This window comes from Ovis aries, chromosome 5 (genome assembly GCF_016772045.2).
Source record: "Ovis aries strain OAR_USU_Benz2616 breed Rambouillet chromosome 5, ARS-UI_Ramb_v3.0, whole genome shotgun sequence".
NCBI classification, from domain to species: domain Eukaryota; kingdom Metazoa; phylum Chordata; class Mammalia; order Artiodactyla; family Bovidae; genus Ovis; species Ovis aries.
The window spans coordinates 85,423,653-85,445,158 of record NC_056058.1 but is presented as its reverse complement, the minus strand read 5'-3'; the positions used below and the strand labels follow the sequence as shown (position 1 = coordinate 85,445,158).

The 21,506-nt window shown below is 35.9% G+C and overlaps 1 protein-coding gene across 7 annotated transcripts in view; it reads left to right on the top strand.

The window, feature by feature from the left end:
* Positions 1 to 21,506, top strand: part of TMEM161B (transmembrane protein 161B) — a 72,610-nt gene that overhangs the window by 20,156 nt on the left and 30,948 nt on the right. For 3 of the 7 annotated variants that reach the window (XM_004009075.3, XM_042250736.2, XM_042250735.2), the window contains exons 2-4: positions 2,935 to 3,038; positions 16,626 to 16,709; positions 18,806 to 18,903. In XM_004009075.3, the coding sequence (XP_004009124.1) occupies positions 2,935 to 3,038; positions 16,626 to 16,709; positions 18,806 to 18,903 (286 nt within the window). Of the gene's footprint in view, positions 1 to 2,933; positions 3,039 to 13,890; positions 13,957 to 16,625; positions 16,710 to 18,805; positions 18,904 to 21,506 lie in introns of those variants that run through there. The other 4 variants (XM_060416613.1, XM_042250737.2, XM_060416611.1 and 1 more) reach the window with 3 other exon arrangements.

The following is a 21,506-nucleotide window of genomic DNA, read 5'->3' as shown; positions in this document are numbered from 1 at the left end:
ATATGACTAAGATACAGTTTCAGCTATTAAGGAGCTTGCTGCTGCTACTGCTAAGTTGCTTCAGTCGTGTCCGACTCTCTGCGACCCCACAGATGGCAGCCCACCAGGCTCCGCCGTCTCTGGGATTCTCCTGGCAAGAGTACTGGAGTGGGTTGCCATTGCCTTCTCCCTTAAGGAGCTTACACTCTAATAAATTGTTATATATGTTTGTGAGAGATTGTACTAGATGACCTTGAAGATTCTATGATACTATCAGATTTCTTTCAAGGCTAGATGGAGGTTCACTTTTTCCACAAAACTTTCCCTGATTCCCTGACTAAAAAAATTATCTTTTGCTTTTACGTCTGTAATCTCAAATAGACTAACCTTCTGACATACTTGCTAATGTATTTCTTGGCCTTGTTCTGCCTGAAAGCGTTCTTTGTAATGGCATTCACTGTATGGAGATTGCAGAACTTCTATCACAAACTATATAGAAAATAAGATAGTAAAAGCAAGTGATAGGAAATGTGAAAGAAAAAAGACAAAAATGTAACCTTTGATGTTAGGAGAATATAAAAATGGTCTGAACCTTAACCCAATTGGTAGAATTTAAGGCATTAAAATATCCACATTGAAACCAGAATTGAGGCAGGTTTCAAAGGCATTTTAAAAACAGTCCTGTTTAAGAGCCATTTTGCTCCCCTTTTTAAAGAACTCTCTGTACATACAAAAGAAGGCATTTGTTCTTTTACTAATTGACTTGTAAGAACTCTATAATACCTAACAAGTAAATAATACCTTTGGGCTTCCCAAGTAGCTCAGTGGTAAAGAATCCACCTGCCACTGCAGGAAACACTGGCTTGATCCCTGGGTCGGGAAAATCCCCTGGGAAGGAAATGGCCACCCACTCTGATATTCTTGCCTGGGAAATCCCATGGACAGAGGAGCCTGGTGGGCTACAGTCCAGGGAGTTGCAGGAGTCTAAACAACAACAAACTATCCCTTTATGATATGAGTTACAAATGTCTTTTCCAATTATTTTGACATTACTTACACTGTTTCTCTATGAATAAATTTGATTTGATTTTTCTTAAAATCTCATGTTTTTAGAGCACTTTTAGGTTTGCAGCAGGATGGATCAGAGTAGAGAGTTCCATATCCCCTGTCCTGGCATGTGAATAACCTCCCATACTTTCAGTATCCCACATCATGATAATACATTTGTTATAGTGATGTACGGTTGATTGAACAGTTTGTTAAAATCAGTGAAATCTGATTTTTTCAAAAAAATTTTTAGTGTTCTTTTATCCCTTCGGAGACTGATGTTATTTTTTATGGTATGATTCCATTTATTTTGTTTTCTAAATTTATTTCTTATAGAAGTAACGTTGGTTCTTTTTTGAAAAGCCTTCTCCTTGAAATTAAAGAAAAAAAACTTATCCCTTAATAAGAATGATAATTATGATAATAACAAGTATTGGCTGCGTTCTCTGAAACAGGCACAGCTTGATTAGTAGGTCGGTTGAATTATTAGCTTCATTTTATAGAAGAGAAAATTAAGAATAAGGAGAAATTATTGCTATTTTTTTAGAAAGGTGAAATTAAAATACTAATAGGAAGGATTTAAATAGAGAAGAGATCTGATGCGAAGAGCCAACTCATTGGAAAGGACCCTGATCCTGGGAAAGATTGAAGACAAAAGGAGAAGGGGGCGGCAGAGGATGAGATGGTTAGATAGCATCACTGACTCTATGGATATGAGTCTGAACAAACTCCGGGAGATAGTGAAGGACAGAGGAGCCTTGTGTGCTGCAGTCTGTGGGGTCGCAAAGAGTCGGACACGACTTAGCAACCAAACAGCAACAGGAGGGAAGCTGTTCACTGGATGAGGTTCCTGAAAATCCGTGAGAGGATGGGCTCTGAAGCACCGAGGGATTTGCTTTACACCGGAGATACTCTGTTGTTGTATTTCTAGAGGGTGTGGAAGAAGAAAACAGGTATAGATACCAGTGATTGTGAGCTTGTTAGTGTCAAATGAGAGTTCTCATTTGATGCTGTTGTTTCATTCTCTGTGAACTGGAAGCTGTCCTCTACTGAGTCAAGAGAAGTTTGGAGGGAGTGGATAAATGAGGAGTTTGGGATTAGCAGATGCAACTTGCTATATGTAAAATAGGTAAAAACAAGGTCCTACGGTATAGTAGAGGGAAGTATATTCAATATCTTGTAATAACCTATAATGGAAAAGAATGTGTGTAAAGTACATGTATATATATGTGTGTGAAACTGAATCACTTTGCTATGATTGAATTTTTTTTTTTTTTTTTTAAGAAGGAAGAAGTTTGAGGGAGGTTGGAGGTGTGGGGAGATGGGAGAAGATTTGAATTAGGTATTGCAGAGAACAGGAGAGGGACTGATGAGAATAAACTGGGCATTTTTGGATCGTGTTAAAAGCCCACCCATTGAAAGTTCGTGATGATAGGATGAATTAAATTTTTTTTTCTAGTGACTTTCCAGCATCACATTTAGTATAGTTAATGCTCTTGAGTTGTTCATTGCCACCTTAGAATTAAAAAACAGGCATACTGCTTTTAGAACTAGCCAAGCTGGTGATCTAAGTGTGTTGAATAGAGTAAATTTGGAAAAGGATGGGGGAAAAAAATCACTATTTTCTGCTTCATTTTGGTACACTCAGGTAATGGAGAAGATTTCTTGGAAATAGATTTTGAATGTGTGTGCTCCCTAATTTAACTTTTGTTAATATGGTTGTGACCCTTGGATAACTTGTAGAGGATTATGAGGTGAGATCCCATATGGCAGAATAATGGGTGTTTTGATAGTAAACCCATTTTTCTTACAAAGTATAATTTTCAGAACGTATAGAAAGCTTTTCAGCGGTGTCCTCAAATCTAAATTCATTCATTGTTAAACTCCTCTGTTTGTTTCTTTGCACAGGGTGTGATAGGTATACAGCTGGTTGTTACCATGGTGATGGCCAGTGCCATGCAGAAGATTCTACCTCACTATTCTCTTGCTCGATGGCTACTCTGTAATGGCAGGTAAGACAAGGACAGGCTAATTCTGACTGGCACTCTCCTCTCTGTTTACCAGCCTGATTAACCTCCTAGAAGTTAAGTGCTAATTCCAGTTTTCTGAAAACATGAAAAAGGAAAATTACAGGGAAAATCCAGCTTCCTTATTTCTCTTACTTGAGACAGTAGTAGTTTGATGAGTACAAAGATAATAGCATGATCATTGTCAAGAATTAGTCTCTTCTTTCTCTATCCCTTTTTGAACATGGCCACTGGAATTATCACATGACTTTTCTAGTTACCTTTTTTAAAAAAAGTTGGTCAATAAGAGGAAGTGACTGTAAATTGAAGTGCTTAAATTTTCACCATTGTTGGAAAAAATGACTCAAAGCACCTGCCCTATTACTGGGGACTTAGTTGAGAGTATTATGAGAGTTAGGAGTTCTTTGTTTTACTGTTAATAAATAATTTTAAACTTTAATTTAGCAAAGAGGGGGTGAAGTTGTTTTGTAGGCGTTTAATTTTGTTTAGTGTACTGTAAGCTTACTACTACTGCTGTCCCCTCATGGAGAAGAACTAAGTTACCTTGCTGAAAGTTAAAGAATAAAATAAACAGTACAGAAGTTAAATACAGTCAAATACAGATATCAGGAGGCAAAAGCAGTAAAACACTGCATATAGAAATACATGCCGCAATCTTGTGTGATTATGAAAGGCAAATTACAGGTTTGGTACCATGACAATAGTTTTACTACAGTTATTTGTTTCTAATAAATAAATAGATTCTGTTATTGATTTGTATATCAGTTTTCTATTTAGACCTTTTAAGTTAGAACCCTGGAGAAGGGAAAGGCTACCCACTCCACTATTCTGGCCTGGAGAACTCCATGGATAGTCCATGGGGTCACAAAGAGTCGGATACGACTGAGCGACTTTCCCTTCACTTTAAGTTAGAAAGCAATGGACAGCTATTATCTGCTTAATGATTTCATATACTGCAAGACCAATAATAAGCCATTCTATCCACAAAGCTTAATTTATTTTCCAGTTTTAAGTATACTCTGTTGTGCTTTATGCGTGTTCCGTATCAGTGCTTAAATATAGGAAAATACTATTCAGATTGTCGGAAAAGGTTTTTTGAACACTGACATGCGCACACACGCATGTGTATGAAAAGTGTGAGAGAACAGTGGTTTAGAAATATATTTTTTTATTAGCAAAGTAAATAATGACTAAGGTTTTAGTAAAGTTAAAACTTCATCAAAGGTATTCATAAGTGAAAAAAGTAAATCATCAGTGACTAGTTTTTAACTATGTAGGGTTATGCCCTGTGTAGTCTTACTTACTTGTTTTGCTTAGCAAAAACCCTTTTTTGTAGATCATGAAAGGGTGAATATCTGCTGGGCAGGTACCAATAATTCTAAATAAATAGAATCTGAATTAATAAACTAGATAAAATACATATTAAGATAGCTTATTTTCTGTTGAGAATTGCACATTTCTGGTTTTGTCTCCAGGGAGCCTTCCTATCCCTTTTGGCTTTAAAGATCTTGGCTGTCTTATCCCTTTTTAGTCATTAGGTAGTTTCTGTTTTCTGTAATCTGCAGTCCATTTGTTTCTTTAAAACTAAAACTTCCAGAGATTGAAAACTGATTCTCTTTGTTAATTTTGAAACAATATGTTATATTTAAAATTGCTGCTCTTTTGACAATTTATCTGTCATGTAAGTATACATATTGCTAATTTGAAGAGGAGCTCAACCTTCAAAAATAAACATGAAGTTGATAAATTTTGTGATCTTGATTTTCTTTTGTAAATAGATTAACTTTAATATTAATTAATGCTGTCTCTAATTCCAAATCAAGTTCCAAGGAATACCAATCAGGATTTTCTAGTGATTCTTTTCTGCTATAGTTCCATTTCCTCTTTGTTTGTTTTGCTCTTTATTCTTAAGATCATCTATTGATATTTTTCTTTAATATTAAATCTGAAGTTTTTAGGTCATGAAGCTATATTCTGACTGTTGTTGCCTAATTCTGTTGAATAAGAATGTTGATTTTATCATTTTGAAATAATTACTGTTTTACAAACCTTTTGTGACATGAAATGACACCATTTTAATATTAAGACAATCTAAAATCTCTTCTAAATTGCTCATGTAAAAATATTGATCAGAAATGACAGTTTATATTTTAAACGATGTGTTGTTGCTGAGTCGAAGGAAGAGAAAGGGAAGAAGATCTGAGGGCGTTCTTTGTCGTTTGTAAAATGCTTGAAGAAATTTGAAGGGAGAAGCTTATGAGAGAACTTTCGAAATTATAGATAGTGTAGGATGGTTTGGGAGTGGCTATAGTGAAGAGATTCAAGTGAATAGATGGTGTAGATACCACGGTAGTTCAATCACAAGTATGACAGAAGAAACTTTAGTTTTGGTATCTGTTGACTTAATATTTTATCATATATTCAGATTGTAAGTATTCATGTTTTTCTTAAAAGTTATGGCTTCTCTTTTTATCATGTTAATTAGTTTCTATCCATATCTCTCATCAACTTCTGTCTCTTTTAGAATGGAAGGTGTGAAGTGGCACCTGTTTCTATTATGTTGACTTAACAAGTAAGCCTGCTAATTTCCTGAAGTCAGTACCTTGAAGAAATTCACAGTTTTTGCTTATATATTAGCCTGTTGATTTTTTATATTAAAAAATTGACTAGTTTTCTGGTTCTTGGTTAAATAACATTTTTATTTTGCAATGAACATTGTAGATATCTAAGTATTTTTTTTATTAAGTGCATAATCTTTAGCCTGGTTTATTTTTGTTAATATTACCCTTACAACGTTAAAAAACTTTGTATTGGTAAAATTTTTATTTCTATTACCCCATTTGCATCTCTGCACTCTGAACTTGGAAGAAGACATGTATTGGGGTATTTTACGACCTCTGAAATCTCAGTGTCCGAACTTAATAAAAGTTTGTCAGTCACAGACAGGACAGGAATCAAGGTCAAATGAGGGTACCTGAGAGGGGTAGGGCAACTCTCCCTGTAGCTCCTTCACAAACTGATGATTCAAGTGTTACTTAGGGATTCTAGGCTGCTGCTTCTGTCTTGTGGCTTTTCTGTTCCTTCTGCTGCTTTGGAGTCCTTTTTGTTAGATGCTGTGCCAGTTGACAAGACCCTGATGCTGGAAAAGATTGAAGGCAAGAGGAGAAGGGGACGACAGAGGATGAGATGGCAGGATGGTATCACCAACTCAAGGGACATGAGTTTGAGTAAATTCCGGGAGTTGGTAATAGACAGGGAGGCCAGGTGTGCTGCAGTCCATGGGGTCACAGAGTCGGACACGACTGAGCAGCTGAACTGAACTGAACTGTGCCAGTTGGCAAGTAAAGAGAGAATGGGCTCTGTTTTTTTTTCAGGAGATTCTAGGGGCCAGGCTTAGAAGTAGATACATCATTTGTGCCCACATTATATAGTCTGGAGCCCTGTGACTGGTTCAGACCAAAAGTGCATGGCAGGCTGGGAAATACACTTTTCCTTGTGCTTGGAAAGTAAAAGCAGGATTGATGAGTGCCTAGTCCTCCTTTGTTGTAGGTAATATTGTCTCCATTTTTAGATGAGAAATTGCAGCTTTACTCATGTTCACTTACTGAAAAGTGAAGCAGATTCAGCCTCTTACCCAGTGAAACAGATCCAGCCTCTTCCCCTGGAAGTCTGACTCATAGTCAAATAATTATTTGATGTATGGTTATTCATCAAACTCCAGACCCTCGTCCTGGAATGTACTTAAACCGAATTTTGAATTTGGTGGAGGTAAACTTTTCTACAACCACTGTGACTTCTGCTGGCGGTTTACAGAGTAATTTATTTCAGGTTTTCTTTTTTCTACCTTTTTTCCTAGTGTGCTTAACCTTCTAGAAGATATCCTCAGGTTACAGGAAGTATATGGTTTCTCTTTACTTACTCTTCTGGCTTCTCTAGGACTATAGTCATCTTTTATTCTAAATTTAAAGGCACATCAGCATTTTTCTGATTACCAAAAGCATGCTAAGTGTGAACTAGAGTTTAAGAAATATCATGTTAAAATTATACCTCTCCTCACCATTTGAGATTAAATGTGTTCCGCATTACTAAGTCATAATTATTTTGTATTCCATCCTTCTACTTTTTTATAATAGAAAAATGTTTTTCTCCTAGAAAATGTTATTCTCCTTTTTTTACATGCCTTTTTATTAGACTGTTGAGGCATTCCTGCTTTAAAAAGAATTTATGAAACAGCATCTTTCTTGCTGTTACCTGTGAGCAAATTACTGACCTTGAAGAACTCAGATGTGGAGTCTAGTGCTCAGGTTGCTCTTCCCATCCCTTCCTCTCCAAAGGAAGGAAGGATTGTGGGAAGTTGGTTTCTCTGTACCTTTGCTCTGATCGTTTGTTCTAACCATTGCTCAGATCACCTGCAGATGTTAGTTCTTTATCGTGTCCAGTATACCACTGCTTTGTAGCCAGAGTGTTCTCTACTTTCTATTGTAATTAAAGTTCCTTTTTGTTTTGAAGTTTGCTTGGCCCCTCTTTTCATGGAGAGGTAAGTGGTTAGGTTATATTCTTTGTACATTTGAATAGTGGGTTTTGCATGAGGAGCAAGATTTGGCTTTTTGTCCTTTATAGCTTCCTTGCTGAACCTGCTTTCTGTTCTCCTGATTGTTCAGCTCAAACCTTATGCACTTTCTCTACCCCTTCATCCCCCTAGGCTCTCACTTTGGTCTGATACTTCCCTTCATATGTCCCTGACTCAAAATATATTATGGTTGGATTTATTCTGATTTTGTCTCATCCCTATATTGGGTAAAGAGGATGTGACAACACCCTGTTCAATTGCTCTTAATTCTTTTTGCCTTTTCTCTTTCGAATGTTGCCTGATCCAAGAATTTGCGAATTCCCTTTGGTGAGAGAAACCTACTATTCAAATGCACAGTAGGTGGGACCTATGACCTAAGGGAAAGGTTCAAACCTTCAGCTACTACCCTTACGGAATGCCTGGTCCTTGCTCTCCTGCCTTAGCTGTCTTAATCTGTTCCAGAATGTCATGATATCTAGTAAAGTTTCCAATAAGTAACAAGAGAATGTATTAATATATATGTAATAAACAATTTTTTAGTTACTTGTACTGAAAGATTTTCTAGGTTTTAGGTGGTGTTTGTTTTCTCTTAAGTTTTTTTTTTTCACATCTTATTACTTTGAGATTTAGAATAGAAACCAAAACTGTGTTATGACCTATCTTGTTAAAGAGTTTTGTATGATTATTTATGTATTAAAGCTGTTTTTAGCTTTCTCTCAGTACCCAGCTTTTCCATATTTGTTCATGTTTAGATTTTCATTTTAAATTTCTGAAATTTTTACTTCTAAAAAAATTTTTAAGTAGTTCACTTTAAATAGCATTACTGTTTAAATTTTTGTTTGTTTTTATGAATCTAGGTCAAGACATTCTGTATTTTCTAGTATTTTTTTTTAGTGGTCTTGAAACTGCCTTCGTAAGAAAGTTTGTAGCCTGATATCTTATGTAAGAGGTTTATGCAAGAAAATTACTGAAAAATTATTTCAGTGATTTAGTGGCGTTTGACACAGTTGGCTTTGTTATCTGACACACTTTTGACCGTCTGAATTACAGTGAAAGTAGCCAAAGTAAATGTCAGAGGATACAGTTTAACTTAAAATGCAGGAGGTTCGGTTTTGTTGTAAATTCTATTAATACTGACTCTGGGTTTTTTTTTTATTATTAGCACAATGCATGCTTGTGATGTAGAAAAAGACAATAAATTAATAAGGAGGAAAAAATAAGAGATAACAAACTGTATTCCTTTCAGCTAAAGACAGTCTCTGTGTAAATTTTGTTGTATTTCCTTCTAATCTTTTCATAGTTCCCCCTCATGGATGTGATTATTTTATGTGTAATTTTACCTCATGCTGCTTTTGTTTAACATGAAGCATTTGTCTTTAATTGTATTTTTGTAACCATTATCCTTAACATCAAATCTAAGACTAATAAACTTTTATATCTGTTTTCTAAGCCCATATTTGAAAGGCCTAGTGCATCAGGCTAGTTATTGCAAAATTTAGGCTCAGAGTGCAGAAAGTAGGGAAAACCACTAGGTCATTCAGGTATGACCTAAATCAAATCCCTTTTGTACTCAGTATGCCAGCAAATTTGGGAAACTCAGCAGTGGCCGCAGAACTGGAAAAGGTCCGTTTTCATTCCAATCCCAAAGAAAGGCAATGCCAAAGAATGTTCAAACTACCATACAGTTGCACTAATTTCACATATTAGCAAGATTATGCTCAAATTCCTTCAAGCTAGGCTTCAGCAGTACATGAACTGAGAACTTCCAGATACAATCTGGATTTAGAAAAGGGAAAGGAACCAGAGATCAAAGTGCCATATATACTGTATCATAGAAAAAGCAAGGGAATTCCAAAAAAGCATCTGCTTCTCCTCCTTTGACTATGTGGATGACAACAAACTGCAATATTCTTAATGAGATGGGGATGCCAGGCCACCTTACCTGCCTCCTGAGAAATCTGTATGCAGGACAAGAAGTAACAAAAAACTGGACGTGGAACAACGGACTGGTTCAAAATTGGGAAAGGAGTACATCAAGGCTCTATATTGTCACCCTGCTTACTTAAGTTATATACAGAATTCAGTTCAGTCACTCAGTGGTGTCTGACTCTTTGCGACCCCATGAACCGCAGCACGCCAGACCACCCTGTCCATAACCAACTCCTGGAATTTACTCAAACTCATGTCTGTTGAGCCGGTGATGCATGAAATGCTGGGGTGGATGACTCACAAGCAGGAATCAAGATTCCTGAGAGAAATATCAACAACCTCAGATATGCAGATGATACCTCTAATGGCAGAAAGTGAAGAGGAACTAAAGAGCCTCTTGATGAACGTGAAAGAGGAGAGTGAAAAAGCTGGCTTAAACATCAACATTCAGAAAACTAAGATCATGGCATCAGGTCTCATCACTTCATGGCAAATAAAAGGGGAAATAGTGGAAGCAGCGGTTTCATGGACGGAGGAGCCTGGTGGGCTGCAGTCCATGGGGTCGCTAAGAGTCGGACACAACTGAGCGACTTCGCTTTCACTTTTCACTTTCATGCATTGGAGAAGGAAATGGCAACCCACTCCAGTGTTCTTGCCTGGAGAATCCTAGGGACGGGGGAGTCTGGTGGGCTGCCATCTATGGGGTCGCACAGAGTCAGACACGACTAAAGCGACTTGGCAGCAGCAGCAGCAGCAGTGGAAGCAGTGACAGATTTTATTTTCTTGGGTTCTAAAATCACTGCGGACAGTAGTGACTGCAGCCATGAAATTAAAAGATGCTTGCTCCTTGGAAGAAAAACTATGACAAAACTAGATACTGTATTAAAAAGGAAAAACATTACTTTGCTGACAAAGGTCCATATAGCCAAACTATGATTTTTCCAGTAATTGTGTGTCGATGTAAGTTGTACCATAAAGAAAGCTGAGCACTGAAGAATTGATTGCAGAGAGATCAAACCAGTCAATCCTAAAGGAAATCAACCCTGAATATTCATTGGAAGGACTGGTGTTGAAGCTGAAGCTGTGGAGCTTTGGCCACCTGATGCAAAGAAGAAAAGACCCTAATGCTAGAAAAGATTGAGGGTGAGAGGAGAAGGGGGCAACAGGATGAGATGGTTGGATGGCGTCAGTGACTCAGTGGACATGATTTTGAGCCAACTCAGGGAGATGGTGAGGGACAGGGAAGCCTGGCATGCTGCAGTTCATGGGGTCACAAAGAGTCTGACATGACTTCACGGCTGACGAACGACAACAAAGTGCATCACGGGAAGCAGGTTCCAAGTCATTCTTTGCAAAGGAAAAGACCAAAAATTTAGGCCAAAACTTAAAGTATGGTAGATGGGAATCATATAATATGAAATCAAATTCTACGAAGCAGTGACTATTGAAGAAAAGTATGTAACTATACCTTTATTAATAAGTTTTCCTTTGTTTTCACATCCTTAGATGGCTACTCCATGCAGCTTGGAGGTCTTTGTGTGTTGTACTTCTCAGACAGCTTTTCAGCCCCAAACCTCTCTTCATTTACACATTCCTGCCTCAGCCTCGCTCTAAACTCTTAAAGTAGGAACCTCTCTCTCCCCCCCCCCCCCCCCCTCTCTCTCATCTTCATGCCATCAAACCCCTAGCCCGAGTTGCATGTGCAGCCTCTCTTTGTTTTTTTATTTTTGTTCTCCCTCTCATCTTCATGCCACTTATGTTTTTTGTTTTTTAGTGTTTGCATATTTTAATTTTGGCCTATGGAGGAAATCTCTTGCTATCAAGACCCAATAGCTGCATTTGTGAAGTATACCCCATCCCCTCTACCTTCACCCAGACTTTGCTTCTTTGGCCATTTCCCGTCTTCCATGCCATTAATTGCTTTATATCTGTAGGATTATTTCTATTAATACACACACATTTTTAAAATGTTTCCCATTAAAGATAACAAATAAACAGGAGTCACAACTCTGCTTCCCTTCCTTTTTAAATAACAAAGCCCCTCCCATATCCATTCCTTAGGTTTGGCTTATTTCTCTGTTTTTCCTTCAGTGCTGAATTTATTACATACTTGTTCTCATAAACTCAGTTTTCCCACTTCCTTATTAACTGTTTAGCCTTCTACTATGTACACGCTAGTAAAGTAATGCTCAAAATTCTCCAAGCCAGGCTTCAACAATACGTGAACCGTGAACTTCCTGATGTTCAAGCTGGTTTTAGAAAAAGCAGAGGAACCAGAGATCAAATTGCCAACATCTGCTGGATCATGGAAAAGCAAGAGAGTTCCAGAAAAACATCTATTTCTGCTTTCTTGACTATGCCAAAGCCTTTGACTGTGTGGATCACAATCAACTGTGGAACATTCTGAAAGAGATGGGAATACAGACCACCTGACCTGCCTCTTGAGAAATCTGTATGCAGGTCAGGAAGCAACAGTTAGAACTGGACATGGAACAACAGACTGTTTCCAAATAGGAAAAGGAGTCCGTCAAGGCTGTATATTGTCACCCTGCTTATTTAACTTCTATGCAGAGTACATCATGAGAAACGCTGGACTGGAAGAAACACAAGGTGGAATCAAGATTGTCGGGAGAAATATCAATAACTTCAGATATGCAGATGACACCACCCTTATGGCAGAGAGTGAAGAGGAACTAAAAAGCCTCTTGATGAAAGTGAAAGAGGAGAGTGAAAAAGTTGGCTTAAAGCTCAACATTCAGAAAATGAAGATCATGGCATCCGGTCCCATCACTTCATGGGAAATAGATGGGAAACAGTGGAAACAGTGTCAGACTTTATTTTTGGGGGCTCCAAAATCACTGCAGATGGTGATTGCAGTCATGAAATTAAGACACTTATTCCTTGGAAGAAAAGTTATGAGGAACCTAGATAGCATATTCAAAAACAGAGACATTACTTTGCCGACTAAGGTCCGTCTAGTCAAGGCTATGGTTTTCCCAGTAGTCATGTATGGATGTGAGAGTTGGACTGTGAAGAAGGCTGAGCGCCAAAGAATTGATGTGTTTGAACTGTGGTGTTGGAGAAGACTCTTGAGAGTCCCTTGGACTGCAAGGAGATCCACCCAGTCCATTCTGAAGGAGATCAACCCTGGCATGTCTTTGGAAGGAATGATGCTAAAGCTGAAACTCCAGTACTTTGGCCACCTCATGCAAAGAGTTGACTCATTGGAAAAGACTCTGATGCTGGGAGGGATTGGGAGCAGGAGAAAAAGGGGACGACAGAGGATGAGATGCTGGATAGCATCACTGGCTCGATGGACGCGAGTCTGAGTGAACTCCAGGAATTGGTGACGGACAGGGAGGCCTGGCGTGCTGCGATTCATGTGGTCGCAAAGAATCGGACACGACTGAGCGACTGAACTGAACTGAACTGATGTTTTATTTTCCTGTTAGGTGATCTTATTAATGCCTATGGATTTAAATACCAAAATTAGAGGTATTTAGAAAAATGGATTCACACAATTAAATCTGAGAATATTTTAGAAGAAAATAGATCCTAGAAAATGTAGGGTCTTAAAATATTTCGTTATTGTACGACTCTAAATATAACTTAAGTTTTCCTGTAGTACTAAGATTCTTTCACTGAGAATTATTTCCTCAAAAAAATAACTAATTTTAGGTTTTATAAATGAGTTATTGCTTATGTGTTCTCCTAAATGTTACATACTCAGTCCTCATTATTTGTGGATTTTGTACTTGTGACTTGCCTAATTGCAAATTTATTTGTAATCCCCAAAGTCATACTTGTGGTGCTTTTGAAGTCATTTATAGAAATACATGCAGAGTGGTAAAAAATTTGAGTGGCTGTTCTCAGCTGAGGTCTAGGTTCCCAGTTGAGGCCTAGGTTCCCAGCTGAAGCCTCTTGTTGTACGTCTCATATTGTAATCAGGTGTCCTTTTTGTGGTCTAACTAGTCCACCTTTTCACATTTTTCTTTTTTGGTGACTTTGCTATTCAAAATGGCCCCCAAGTATAGTGCTGCGGTGCTTGATATCTAGTGTTCCTAAGCTCGAGAAGGTTATGATGTGCCCTATGGAGACAATTCACTAGAAATATTCCCAGATACCAGGAAAATACTATACTTAAGATTACAGTCATTAGATAAGTTTCATTCACACCCGAGTTTTATTACTGGTGACTGTGAATTTAATATTAATGAATCAACAGTATATATTAAGGTATCTTTAAACAGAAACACACATAAAACAAGGGTCTGTACTGATTGATTGAAGATGTTGTGACTGGAGGCTCGTGGGAACCTAACTGTGTATTTCCCCTAGGAGCAATGGTTCAGTGTTCGCGGCGACTTTATAGAGCATAAGTACCGCGAATAACGAGAATCGACTGTAAGTTAAAATTCTGGACTTTGACTGAAATTTCAGGAAGTGCCTCCTTATCCATGTTAAGTATAGTTTAGGGCATTTTGGGTTGGGATTGTATTTTATTTTAAAACCCTTAAGAGGAGAACTGCATTCATTCATTGATCCTTTTTGAGCACTTAGTATATGCCAGTAACTGTACTAGTTTTGAAGTGTACAGGAACAAGTAAGTCACAGAATCTTTACTCCAAAGATCTGTCAGCTAGAAGAATATTCCATTTTACCCCAATCAGTCTGATACCAACTGCAGTTCAATTTTGACACTAGCTACCTGGAGTTAGCTCAGATTCTATCAGTTAAAGGCAAAATCCTCCATAAGAATGCACAGGCTTTGGATGCCAGCTGCAAGTTCTTGGGATCCCTGGGCCATACTCTTGACAACCAGCATTTCCATGACCCTGTCAGGTTCAGTAATTCTGTATAACAATTAGAACCAAAGAAAGTGCAGTGATCACAGTTTTATTAATATAAAGATTACACATTGGATGAGGTTTGGGAAGGAGCACAGTGTTTCCATGTCCTCTCCCTGCGGAATCAGGGTGTGTCCCCCTCCAGGTACTTCAGTATGTTTAACAGCTAGGAAGCTCTTTGGAGCTTCGGTGTCTAGAGATTTTATGGAGTTTCATTACATAGGCATGATTTTAATCGTTGGCCCCATGATTGAAACTTAATCTTCAACACCCTTCCCATTCCTGGAGGTCAGCTGGCCGAAAGTTCCAGTTCTAATTGGGTGGTATTTCTGGTGACCCGCCTCCATCCTGAAGCTATAAGTGGGGCAGTAACCAGATGTATTCTTTATTATACCACAGAGAGACTACCTTATAAAGCATCAAAAGTAAATTAGAAGTTTGCCAGTAGCAGCACAGGTATTTCAAGCAGAGGGAAGGATATATGCAAAAATGCCAAGGGATGAAAGAATTTGTGGAATAAATGTCACTTAGTCTAGGTAGAAGGTCATGTTCAAAAGGGTGATTCTTTTTTTAATTGGAGGATAATTGCTCTACAATATCATGTTAGTTTCTGCCTACATCAACATTAATCAACCATAAGTGTACTATGTCCCCTCCCTCTGGAACCTCCCACCCCCAAAAAGGGAATTCTTGAATCTGATGAAGTAGACAGTAGATTGTGAAAGGCTATTAAAATAAGAGGTCACAAACTCTGTATTTGGCATTGTAATGTGTATTTTAGCTTTAATGCAAATGTTTAAACATATACAAAGAACAGACAGAATGATACCATGAATATATAACAAATATAATGAGCTCCCATGTAGTCATTACAATAGCTGGTGGCCAGTTTGTTTCATCTGTACTCCCTTCCTCTCTTCCCCCCAACATTAGTTTATAGCAAATATTATTTCATTCATAGATATATCAGTGTATATCTCTAAAATATATGAACTTTAAAAAAGTTACTGTAATCCCATTATCACAGCTAAAAAATTTTAACAGTTTCTTTGTATCACTAAATATTCGCTCATTACTCACATTGCCAGTTCAGCAATATTTTTAAAACAGAAAATCAGCAGTAGCATTTTTTTTAAATTGAGGTGTTTCACTTTAAAAATCTAAATTTTTGTGGTTGAAAAATTGGAAGATCTTTCAGTATGAAAGTGTCTATTTCTTTTTCACAACAGGATATTGGTTGGTGTCTTTGCTTAGCTTCCTTACTCACTTCTTTACTCTGTGAGGAGTCTTGGAAAGGATTTATGCAAGCATATATGCCTTGATAGGATCTGCATTATGGACAAAAATATATGTGGGATTAGAATGCATTTAGGAGAGAGTCTAGGGGAAAAGACGAGGAGTTTTGCTATAGTCAGCTAGAGAGGAAGATCTGCTGAACTGAGGTCCTTTCAGGAAGTTTGGAACTTTTATGAGGTAAAGAACAGAACTAATGCTAATATATGGAAAGGGCATGTTGAAGGTAAAACCCAAATATCAAACTTAGGTGGCTGACAGAAGTTCAGGTGAGACAGGAAATTGTGAATGAGCAGGTGGGTGCTTGGGAAGGAATAAATGACTTGTCTGGATATTTTGACTGGGTAGTGGAGGTAAATACAATCAGATGTTTCTGGAACCCTAACCAAAGAGGGTTAGATATGGTTAAGAGTAAAGGGTTTTGTTAATACAGCAATTCACTCTAATTCTTACATCAAGTTTGAAAATTCTCCAGCTAAATTAAGGAAGGAAAGAAAAGCAAAGACTACTTGTAGTTTTGGGGGCATTCAGAGGACTCTTTTTAAGACAAATAACAATTCCTTCTGTATAAATGAGGGATGGGTAGAGAATTTGAATGTATTCCTGCAAGCTTGCCTGCAGAGTTCACACCATTTATTGTTAAAGTAAGACAGTAGGATCTTAATGTATATTAATAGTGTGTCAGTTGTAAGAGAAACACGTACAAACAACATTGTAGAGTCTGGCATCTAGTAAGTGCTTGGTGGGTGTTTGCTGAATTTGAATCTAAACCTTTTAAGGCTTAAGCAGTCGTATCTGTTCAGGTTAGAGTTTTTCACCTGATATTTCCCTGCAGTGTCTTCCCACTTAGGAACCTAATAAATGTTTGTAGAGTAAGTGAATAATTCTGGTGGTCTTAATTCTTTATTTAAAAAGAATAAATTTTTTTCTTAGTTTGAGATGGTATCAACATCCTACAGAAGAAGAATTAAGAATTCTTGCAGGAAAGCAGCAAAAAGGGAAAAGCAGAAAAGACAGGTAAGTTACATTGTTCAGTTTGTAAAGTATTAAATATTTTACAGAATTTATGGAAATCTATTTTGGTACTTTGGTTAAAGTAACATATACTGATTATGCTATAAACAATTGGAAAATCTGAAATCAAAATCCATGATCTAAAATAATATTGAATTGCCCAATATATTGAATATTGAGCATCCAATATGTAGTAATCTAATATATAAGCACAAAAATGATAATTTTACTTGAAATTGTTAATGGGGGGTTGAGAGACCCATAACCCATGTTTTTGCAACTCATTTAAAGATACCATTTGGTTTGGGTTCTTTTCCAGATTTTGCTACCACCCAGAAATTGGGCAAATTCATTTGCTTTTTACCTCTTTTCTCATTTTTTTTCCCTAATAAAAAGGGTGAACAGTGTAACTTCTTAGATCCTTACAGGTTCTTAAATATTCCAAGTTTATAAAGACAATTGCCTGTCAATAAACCTCACTGAATAGACTCCAGCAGCCTCATCTATGAAGGGGAAGGACCAAACATAGTAATTTCGAAAGATTCTTCCAGCTTTAAAATTTTATGTCCTTATTTATATTGAATCTAAATAGAAAGTACATGTCAGTTAGCCTCTCTAAACGGGCCTTAGTTTCCTTAACTGGGGAGAACGTCTTAGGATCTGAATCTGTGATTCTAATATATTGTAAAATGTCAGTGACAACCTATTATCTCCAATTCCTCATGTATATCATAAAAATTATATTAATGTTGGTGAATGGATTTATAGGTACTGAAAAGTTTTTTTGAACATTAATGATTATTTGAAATGAAATTGGAAATTTGGAAAGTCTCTTTTCTGATTTGGCCACCATTTTCTTTTTCACTTATCATTACAAATACACCATGAAGGTCATTGGAATATTAAGTGTAAATCCTCCTCCTTTGTATTCCACTGGTTATATTCTTTAATAAAATATTTCTGTCAAATGTTAAAATTTTCGGAGCACTTTTATACAGTCTTATTTAATCCGTGCAATAACCCTAAATATTCATTATTAATTTAATTTATGTTTTGCTAATAAGGAAGGTGTTGCTTAGAGGTGTTAAATGAATTGCTCAAGTTCACATTTTAATCCAGGTCAATTTTTAGTTTCTGCATTTCTTTTTAACTGCTCTGCATTTGCCTCTCACAGCTACCATGGTCAACATTTGTGAGCTTAGGTAGTATAGTATTTATTTTATAAACATTTGAATTTTTATTATATGCCTTGTATCCAATAATTTTGTTATTTTTATAATATTTATATGTTGAAAATGCTTTACATTTACAAAAAGTTACATTAACAACACTGTCCTGTTTTAGTAGCAGTAATTATTATTTGATTTATTGACATGAATTAAAATTTTTATTGAGGTTTTCCCAGTTTATACTTATTAAAGGATAAATACAAAGTCATTTCTTGGTGTTATAATTATTGTTACTGAAACTTAGTTTATTGCTTTTGATTTATGTTTGATTGTGTTTAAAATTAAATTTGGAAATAATACACATGACCTGAAGAATTCTGTTGTTTTCCTCCACCCATGATTCTTTGTAAAAGCAGCTCTGAACTGGCCTTGCACATTTCTGAATTTCTCATGCACATAAATCTTCATATATTTTTTTTTCAGTTCTGATTTGTTTATAGCTACAGGTCTGTTTATATGTATGTATGTGTGTACGTGTATAATTTCAAAGTGAAATGCATTTTGTCTTCATTTCCTTTTACTTGTGTGCCTCAGGAAAGAGATGTTAGGGCTATCTTTAAATCTCCAGAAGAGAGCAGGAAAAATGGGGTGAAATGGTAAGCTAGCAGTCAAGGTTTTGTTTCTGTCACTAGTATAGGTAACTCTTTTTCTGGTAATCTGTATGTTATCTTAATAATTTACATCCGTATTTTGTAGTTCCCCTTTTGAAAACTACTTTTTAGTGCCTTACCTCCTTTTTGATAAAATATTAGAACTTCTACCTCTTTTTCGCTGTGAAATATATAACCTCATTTGTAGTTAGTTTGATACAAACACTTGAATAACAGTGAGGGTAACTTGTTTTTTGTGTCACTTGTCTGATTTTTATAGGAAATATAATGGTCACATTGAAAGTAAGCCACTAACCATTCCAAAGGATATTGATCTCCATCTAGAAACAAAGTCAGTTACAGAAGTGGATACTTTAGGTAAGGGAAATCTGGGTAAAGTGTTCTGTAAATCTCAGCTTTATATTATGCTAGTGAAAGTACTTGAATTTATCTTTTGTTGTTAGATTCTTTTGTTTTCCTAATCATTAAGTCCAAATATAGACTCTGAAATCTTTCTCAGAGCTAAGAAGCTCAAAATGACTTCATCTGAATTGAATTTGTTTTTCTATCCACCTAACTTATAGTAAGCCTTATTTTTCCCCATTTTTCAGAAGAGGCTGTCTTATGCAAGTTTGTTACACAGTTTTTGTATATGCTGAGGTTACAGTTTTTACTATCTCAAATTCTAAGTTGCCATCTGTATCAGTTTACATGTTTTATAATGTTGCTTGTAGAAATGCATCTGTATGTTTGTATTAAGCTACCTATATTTAAAGCAATTCAACTTTATGTTATATTTAGTAGGAAGGAAAATGGTTTTAGAATGATGAATTGGATTAGAAATAGGAAACTTTACTTATTCAAGATTTTATTGGATATCTCTGAATAAGTCAATCAATTTTCCCCCTGTATATTAGTGTTTAAAATTATATAACTATAATGATTTTAAATTTAAAGTGAAATTTATATGAAATTATTCAAATCCTAGAAGTGAAAAGCATCTAATGTGATATTGTTTAAAACACTAGTTTTCAGACTTGGCTGTATATCAGAACCACTTAAGCAGCTCTTTAAAGATAAAGATTCTCTTATACCTACACTTGATGATTCAGTAAATCTAGAGTGGTTTCTGGGAATTTGTATTTTTTAAAATGTTCCACATGGTTCTGATTTTTTGACTAGGTTTAAGAACTACAGTTTTACATGATAAGAAATTAAAATGACATTTAAAAAGTAATTTTGGTAATGCTGTATAATGTAACATTATGTAATTTGGTCCTTGGATTAAATCACACCACCACAGAAAAATCTTAATATATAGATTCACTTCACACCTCATAAAGAATTACTTCGTGAAACAAGGTGGCTTCAATACATTTGAAAGTTGATGCTACATTTACAAGATTGTATGTATGTGTGTATATATATATGGAAAGGGTATCCTACAAAGTGTCAGTGATGAACAATATACATTCGTTGTCTAATGTTATTCAGACTATTGAGACTGGTTACCTCATCCCCTTTTTTTTTCTTTTTAACTATTTTTCATGCAGAATTTAAAACATGTAAAAGCACTTGAACTTTTTGATTAGTTATCCCATTTGTTTTGTTAATCTGATAGGTGTGGGTACTTGTACAAGAATACTTACACACATTTCCTGATTTCTAAAACAGAATTTTGCTGCTCTTACTAATAACTGATGTTTAATGGATAATTATCAGCTAATCAACCTTAATAATAGTTTAAATTGACTACTTATCAGACATTGTTATATGTGCTTTATTTGTATTATGTTGCCCTCACAGTTCTATGAGGTATGTAACTATTACTGACTTTTTTTCCTCCAACTTTTTAGATAAAGGAGTTAAATAACTCTGAATGTGATAGAGACATTTAGCGAGAATAAGGCTACTTAATGAACTTAAAAAAATTGAAGTTAGGGGTAATGTGGCTTCAGTATTCAAAATACTTATTCAGTATTTTGTTTTACAATTTTGAGCAATAAATTGCAAATCGTACTTGTTAAATAACTGATCGTGTAACATCAAGATTATACTAATCAGAGTAAGAGAGAGAGATGTTATTTATGTTTATATTTATGTAATCATTTGTGAATGCATGCTCTGTTTCTCTGTTTAGGTAAAAGTAGAGGGTTTTCTACCTGCCCTTTAGGTGCTCTCAGGAGGCTAATACAAATCACTGGAATTGATGAATCGTCAGTTTTTAGTGCAGTATTCTATTGAGAGGCATGTATATAATTACATTATTGAATACAGAAAGAAGAATGTAATACTTGAGTTATATATATAACCAAGAATATATATAATTTGTTCTTTTATTGAATGTATGTATTATTGATAGCCTAATAACTATCTTAAAAGTCTTTCAGTTTGTGTTAGCTATCTGTTAGACAAATCTCTTAAAGGACATAAGAACATTTGAACATCACCTATCTGTTTGCTGTGAATGAGTTCCCTGGGGGAAGCCTTTGTGAATGTGGGCAGGCATGGAGAATTAGAACATTTACTTTAACTTTTGTTAGTGAAAACTGAAATAACTTTATCTGTAGATAAACAGATATTTGTCTATCTGTTCCATCCATTTTCTCTGCCGTCCTTCCAGAAGGTTATTTAAAAAGTTCAACTGAATGACTACAGGGGAGGAGAGGGTTCTACAGAGTAGGATTTCTTCAACTACTTAAGGGTAAATCTTTCACACTGATGTTCAGAAGTTATTAGGTCTATTACAACAAAAAACCTAAAGCAGTTAAAATAGCTTGAAGGCAAAGTAAGTGTGTTAAACTGACATGACTAAAGAATATACCTAATTATGAAAGGAAGTGGAAGTTTTGCTGTCACCTCATGAAGATGTAAATTTGGTTTATTTTCATATTTTAAATAACTTATTTTGAGTGGTATTTTATTTTTAAAAGCCTTTTTTTTTCTTTGTAAATTCTGATTTTAAAATATCCTCAGGTGTT